The sequence below is a fragment of the Asparagus officinalis genome, chromosome 7 (assembly GCF_001876935.1).
Source record: "Asparagus officinalis chromosome 7, Aspof.V1, whole genome shotgun sequence".
Classification (NCBI taxonomy): Eukaryota; Viridiplantae; Streptophyta; class Magnoliopsida; order Asparagales; family Asparagaceae; genus Asparagus; species Asparagus officinalis.
In genome coordinates, this window is record NC_033800.1 from 114,209,112 (window position 1) to 114,217,120 (window position 8,009).

Genomic DNA, 8,009 nt, shown 5'->3' on the forward strand with positions numbered 1-8,009 from the left:
CCCCCACCCCCCCCCAAAAAAAAAAAAAAAAAAAAGAAAAAAAAGAAAAGAAAAAAAAGCAACAACACACGCAAACCAAAAGAAAAGAAACAAAGAAATAAAAAGAGACCATAACCAGAAAAAAACACACATTCTCCTTTTTTTTAGTATGCTTGGGTGAGATGGGGTGGACCTCTTCAGTTTAACTCCGTTATGTTGATTAACGCAATCTGCACGTTCTACTCATGTGATAAATGATGCTATTTTCTTCTTTACTTTTGTATCATGCAAATTTCCCCGAACTGTAACAGATGAACCTGAGGGTCAGTTTTATTCCTCATCAACCGTAAACACGTTTAGTAAACTGAGTATAATCTTCCTGAGTAAACGGAAGCAACATTTGTCACGTGTAGTGCTCATGAGTATCAAGCGATAACATTAGGGAATTATGAAACTGAGCTGTTCAGTTTAACTCCTTTATGTTGATTAGGGCAATCTGCACTTTCTGTGGCTGTGATGCGATGAATGATTTTCTTGTTTACTTTTGTATCATGCACAACTAGCTCTAACTTAACATATGAATCTGAGGGCCAGTTTCGTGTGATATGAAGCCTAAAAACTTTTAGGAAAAATGATTTGCAATCTCCAAAGTAAATAGAAGGCAGCATTTGGAACATGTAATGCATGTGTGAATACAACAAAAATATTTTGGAAATTATGGAATATGAGTTGTTCAGTTTAATCCTGGATGTTGGTTAGGGCGGTGTCCACATTTTCTTGTTGTGATAAATGGTGCAGTTTTCTTGTTTATTTCTGCATCATGCAGTTACCCCTGACTATAACAGATGATTGTGAGGGCCAGTTTTGCCTATTAACCAAAATAAGTTCAGGAAAATTGATGTTGTAATCTTCCTAAGTAAAGAAGTAGCATTTGACACGTGTAATGCACATGGATATCTGACAAAAACGCTTGGAAATTATGAAATTTGTGCTGATCCGACTGTTTCTTTTATTTTATTTTATTATGGAGCTGTCCAATATGCTAGAGGCCATTCCCGTGTATTGCACAATGAGAATGGTAGTGCACGGTAAATTTATAATTTGTAAAGGATTAGGTTGAAAGAAAGAGCACCTTTAAGGTGTAGGAATTGCACATCTGAGACCAAGTAAGGAGAAACTATTTCTAAGATAGTACTGTGCTTGTATAGAGGAAAGCTGAGGTTGCCTCTGAAAGGAGAAATTGTTTCTGTTTCAAGCATCCTGACTTGATCCACAGTACTTGGTGGTTTAGGATCACTTCCAACATATTAATCTGGCAATATTGCTTCCACTTTGTTTACATTTGATAATCATCTGCTGTCTTAGTATTTCATATCTTCTGTGTTGTGTATATCTCTTCTGCATGTCAATCACCTTGGTTTTACTGTGTAACTGTCTTTTCCCCCTCATGTGCAGGTTCCAAAGATAACCTTGATAGTTGGTGGAAGTTTTGGTGCTGGAAACTATGGAATGTGTGGACGAGCATACAGTCCTAATTTCTTATTTCTGTGGCCAACTGCAAAAATATCTGTAATGGGTGGCATTCAGGTAGAAAATTAACATTTTCCTTTGCTGAAAAGATAGATCTTTAATGAACTTAGTAGTTTATTTGATTTGTGAATGCCTCTAGTCTCAGTAGTACTAGCTTAACTAGATGGAGAGAACTTTCAATTAAATGATTGTACCTGATACGAAGGATTTGGAAAACTGAGAGAGATGAGACCCTGCTCTTCCTCAAAGCATGTATATATGGACAGATTTGTACTTTTACATATAGGACTAACCTCTATAGAAGATTCCATACCTGCTTGGCTAGAAGATACTCATAGTGTATAGTTGGAAAGGCCAGAACTTTAACTTGTCATCTGAGTAGTAAGTAGCTTAATGCTACTTGTTAGTCAGACATAGAGTGTCCTATTCCCATCCACTCATTCCAATTTTCAACCACTCCCCAACCCATATGAATGTGGGCCCGATTTCAATGAGTGGAGGGGAATGTCACCTCACTAGCAAACATACCCATTTTTTATATATATATAGAAAGAGAGAGAGAGATGGGTATGCTTGGTACCAAGCACAAACTTGGTGCTTGGTAGTGAGACGACTCATTCTCATTCATTCATTTAAATGGTCCCCATTTGAAAATATCCACCCCTTAAATTATCCAACATATGTGCACCCATGTGAATGTGTGTGACACCCCTGGTTTCACACATGATTACAATCCAAGGTGAACCCAGAGATGTCAAACCTATCATGCATCCATATTGTGTAACAAGTTTCACCAATCACAGCAATATCCTCTAGTGGAATCAAAACAAGGTGCATGTACAAAACAAGCAAAAGAAAGAAGTAACTGCAACATACATGATATTGAAAGGAGTATCTCATAAATAAATCACGTCTCAACGAACATGTAATACATCTGATATTTGAAATAAATAAATACGTCTCAACATGAATCAACTGAAAATGTAATTAAGGCTCATAGCCTTTATAAAATGTGATACTAAAACTCTAATGTCTGAATAGAAATAAACTCTACTGTGGAGTCTCTACTAGTAACTCGTGTGACTGTGACTATGCAATAACTCCGTCACCCTGTGGCTCTCCGATGCTCTGAACCGCCTGAAAGGAAAATAAAATGAAAAGAACAACAAAAATGTCAGAACGCTAAAACAAGATCACCTTCATCCGCTCCCAGGGGAAGGGCTACTACATGTTGTGAAGGCTCTATCTATTAAGCATAGTTTACCTAGAAATCCTTTTTCCCCGAAACTAAAGGATAATAAGACTAAAAAAATGACTAAAACAGAAGCATTTAAGTATATCATATCCAACATCAGAGTAAAAGATATGTCTCGTGTACTAATAAGGTGAGTCTCCCAGATATAAAACTACTCAAGAATGAGTTATATCACTTTTAGTGTCCGCCAAACTCATTGGGCTGTCGAGTTATATAAATTATCTTTCCTGATTCTTTTCAACTAATAGCACCCCTGTGCATGACAACTATTAAACATTTCAACCTCTGTGCAAAACTATGCGGAAATGGAGATATAGGTTTTTTTGCCCCTGCGCACACTCGTGCGGATAAAACGACATAAGTTCCTTGACCTCTGCGCATTCTAGTGTGGATTCGATAACTTAGGTTCACCGATCCCAGCGCATTCTAATGCGGATACAATAACATATGCTCACCAACCTCAGTGCACACTCGTGCGGATACAATAAAATAGGTTCACCAACCTCAGCGCACACTCGTACGGATACAATAATAAGGTTCACCAACCTCAGCGCAGTCTAGTGTTGATACAATAACATAGGTTCACCAATCTCAGCGCACACGTGTGGATACGATGTCAAGGGAAAAGTGTACTCGAAACCATACTTAATCAAAATCCCCCTCTAGGGTACTAACACGTGTACTACGACATTATTCATGAATAAATATGACCACATATGTACTATCATGCAACTCAAGCCTCGTGCTCGCATTTCGAATCAAAACAACTCAATGTTAGGAAGAACAACCTTAGTAGTCGACTACTAAGCTTAGTAGTCGACTACACCGAGTCTACCCAAACTCTGTAAAACATAATCAGTATTAGTAGTCGACTATCTTGTATATTAGTCGTCTACTCTGTAATCAGACAGTTTCTGTAAAACCAAATTGGATGAGTAGTCGACTACTACTCTTAGTAGTCGACTACTAAGCAGAAACATGCACATCTTCGTGTACATACAACACTTAGCAATCGTCACGTGTTTATCATGCTTTAATACAGTACAAATCAAGTAATTACAAATCAAAAGAATCATCTCCATGATTATTTAAACCCTTAATTCGACTAATTAGGTTTAATCTTCTCATTAGTCAAGAATTGACATAAACCCTAGTTATCGATTAAATTAACATGAACATGCTTGCATATTAAGCTTGAAACTTATATAATTTCGTTTATTCACATTTATAGAACCAAAATACCCCAAACCTAGGTTTAATCAGATTTAATTAACATGTAAGCTCTTTATATTACAAGGTTAGGGTTTTGAGCATGATTAACACATAGAAAACAAGATACAAACGAAGATCTACACCCCCTAATGATCATGATCACGTTTCTATTATAAATAAAAGCAAAACATGTAGATCTAACATCAGGTTAAGATTTTATATCAAAAATCCTCTTTTTATTATGTTAAACAGTTAAATCTAAGCATCAGAATATCCATATTACTTAATAACCTAAGATCTACACTATAGGTAAGGTTTGGATGCAGGAGATCTTACCTCAATCACGGTGTTGATCTCCTGAATGTGTGTACAAAGTCCTTTCTTCAGCTACAACCCTCGATCTCTCCCTCTGCTCGATGTCACGTCTCAAAACGCCTCGAGGAACTCAAACACGGCTCTAGGGTTTAGGGGGAAGGAGGTGGTTGTATTCTCTGGTGAATAATCTAAGGAATTAGGGTTTTTACGTGTTTAAAAACTGAAGATATCAGTTGGGTTCGAAAACAACACAAATCCGACCCGAAAACTGAAACCTGGCACGTCCAGGAATTCTCGATAGTCGACTATTCCTGCTTAGTAGTCGACTACACTATAATATTTAAGATTCTGTCAATTGATTACGGGCTCTTAGTAGTCGACTAATCTGAACATTAGTCGACTGCTAAGAGTCTGTGCAAGCTGATTCATTCTCATACTCGGGAATATATAGCCGAAACGATCTTAAATCAATTCCTAATGTACTCAAACATCAAAATATGCTATTTATCACAGTATAACATATTAAATATCATTTATCACATAATATTCAAATTTATGGGGTTTTACAATGTGATTCCCTTTTTAGTAATTGGATGGGAATGAGCCACCTCACTGCCAAGCGCCACGCTTGTGCGTGGTACCAAGCATGTCCATATATGTGTGTGTGTGGGGATTGATGGTTGTGAGGTGGTAACTCATTTAGCAAAATAAGCTAATAAGAGTTGAAATGGTGAGGTCCGTACTTTTTGATGTGACAACTAAGGTGGATCTGATCACATGTGCATCTCTTGGTAGCTCATTTTGTAAAATAAGTTACCGCCATCATAGCTATAGTAGTTAACGGGTATATACTGACTAGTAGGGTATATCGCTATATAGTATTAGTACTATATATATACTATATATATGAGTAGGCGAAAACTTGTGTCAACTTAAGTGGACAGCAAGAAAGTTGACCACCACCACATTTTTTAGCAACTCATATGGTTAGAGAATTTTTGCATGATATGAAAAATATTTTTTAGTATTAATAAATGAGTGTGCAAGAAGTTTTGGCTGCGACATCAATATAAAGTTTGATAGGAGTGTTACTCCTCTCTCTTCTCTCTCTCTATATACACAGTCATACTTATCATACTATATATTACCGGTATTTATAGTAGTATATATTATTTATCGGGGAAAAATATTCATAAGATGGCCCTTTGATTCAATCTAAGGAAGTGCCTTTTGATTCATGAATTAGACTATTCCAATTGTTGATCCGCTCCATTCATTGTGATCTAAATGTCTCAAAACATCTATAAGATGGAAATCATGATGATTAAATACTTCTAATATATTTTTTTCATTATTTCTTTAGTCATATTGTGTAAAACCGTTAATTTTATAATCACATGATGCATGAGTAAATACAACCTAATATGGCTAATTTTTTATTTGTATACAATCCAAAATATATAAATCAAAATGAACGGAGTGCATCTAGTAATTTGATAGCATATAATGTAGTTTTAAAAGTGCTACTGGTTCCGAGCTGATCCGGGCCAGGTCGATCCGGACTAACCTTGAGTTCGGTTCGAGCTAAAGCCTGGTCATTTGGGTTAGGAACAACACCCAACCCAGCTCGCTAACCCCGCCTATTTGATCGGCGAAGTTGGTCAACTCAACCTACTACTTTTTTTTTAACTTTTTTAAATTTGATTTAGATGAATTTCGACCAATCAGTTGCAATTTTATTGCATATTGAGGAAGGTTTTGAACTCGACCTACCAATTTTTTGCTTGAGAAATATATACTTATAACATTGTTATTGTTTTTTAGATTACTGAATAGTTACTTATAGTTAATTACTAATAACTAATTTACTTTACAAAAAACTAATGTCATAATGGAGATGGGGGTGCGAGTTAGGTTTTGGACTCGGTCCGGGCTTGGGTTCGATATGAGTTGAGTTGGATTTCAAGGTCGGGTTTGAGTTCGTCTTTGGTTTTCAGAAATGGATGTTGTATATGAGAATAATTGGTATGCTTGGTACCAAGCACCAAATTTGGTGTTTAGAAGTGATGTGGCCACTTCTCATCTACTTATTTAATGAGTGGATAATCAAGTAGGACCATTTTTAGCTGGGCATCTTAAGTGAGTGGATTAGAAGTAGCCACATCAATACCAAGCACCAATTTTGTGTTTGGTTCCAAACATACTCATTGCTCTCTATGTGTGTATGTGTGTCGAAATACACACACTCATACATTGCATATGTACATCAGACGCACACAGCGCACTGCACCATACCACACTCTATTCAAGCACACACTTGAATCCCCTCATTACCCAACTCCTTAACATCGTGTAAAGCAAGAATGACTTTATTTGTAAAAGAAGAGGGTTTTAAAAATCAGGTTCGCTATGGAAATATGAATATTCATGTCAGTTATTAGTTTTTTGTCTTTATTATTTTATTGCTTTTTTGAATAATGTTTCTCTTTACTGTGTGGATGTTGTATAATTCTCAGATAGCAGAGGAGTGTTGCAATCAACACTTTCGGTCCTTTTTTTCTACTCATGGCAGTCCCGTGTTATTTTTACAGGCTGCTGGAGTACTTGCCCAGATTGAAAGGAGCAACAAGAAAAAGCAAAACATCGAGGTATCAGTTCAACTTGTACCTCTTCCTATGTAACTGTTAACAACTGTTATAAGTAGAATTACTCCCTGCTGCAATGTTGAATTTTCCTTCTGACTTTTGAGTTTTTCACTTGCTTGATACAGTGGAGTGAGGAAGAAGAGGAGAAATTCAAGAGCAAAGTTGTGGAAGCATATGAGAGAGAAGGAAGCCCATATTATTCATCGGCAAGACTCTGGGATGATGGCATCATAGATCCTGCCGACACTAGAAAGGTTCTTGGTTTGTGTTTGGCTGCTTCCGTTAAGAGTGTTACCGAAGAGACCAAATATGGTGTCTTTAGGATGTAACCATCACTTGATGAGCAAATAAATAATTGAAACCTGTATGATATTTGTCTTAAGAATTTAGCATTCTAGCAGATGTATTCTGTACTAGCTGTCTAGCTCTAGCACAGAAACTGTTATCAGGACTAATGTTTAAGACCATGTGGTGCAAAGCAGAAGCTCGATGATATTGCTCTTTGTTTTGATGGTGTGTGTAAAAAGCTGGAGCACGACTCAATGGAAATATTGCATTAATCTCTACTATGTGCTTGTTGAAATGCAAGGTTGGGTTCTAGCATTGTTTTCTATATTCTGATAATGATTTCTTTTCAGCGAAAAAGTGTGGTTATTTTCCATAAGAGCAGCCGGTTGGCTCATTGTTACAAATTGAAAGCTACTTAAAAGGCATATACATTGTGGAGCCATATGGTTGATAGAATGGTACTGATATCTGCTATAGAAAAAATAACTGTAGGTAGAGTAGTATTGCACTGTGATGTTTTAATCTTTAAAAAAACTTCTTGTATCACCTTTGAAGCAATGATATTATGAATTTCTTTCACTATGTTCTTCAGGGATACTCGCCTCTTTCCTATCAGAGAACGGTAGCCTTCTTGGATTCCATAGAAGGATTCCTGATTGTGGTGACATCAACTGCTTTATTGAACTTGAGAATTCTATCAATTAAAGTTCTTAAATGACTCTGGAATAAATTGGTTAAGCTATTGAGTTGATAAATGTTAAGCATGATTATCATATCTCATATTT

General features: G+C 36.5%; 1 protein-coding gene across 1 annotated transcript in view; it reads left to right on the forward strand.

The window, feature by feature from the left end:
- Positions 1-7,502, forward strand: part of LOC109849978 (methylcrotonoyl-CoA carboxylase beta chain, mitochondrial) — an 11,722-nt gene extending 4,220 nt beyond the window's left edge. Inside the window, exons 8-10 of the mRNA XM_020419874.1 lie at positions 1,435-1,566; positions 6,883-6,939; positions 7,062-7,502. Coding sequence (XP_020275463.1) covers positions 1,435-1,566; positions 6,883-6,939; positions 7,062-7,265 — 393 coding nt within the window. The 3' untranslated portion in view covers positions 7,266-7,502. The remainder of the gene's footprint in view (positions 1-1,434; positions 1,567-6,882; positions 6,940-7,061) is intronic.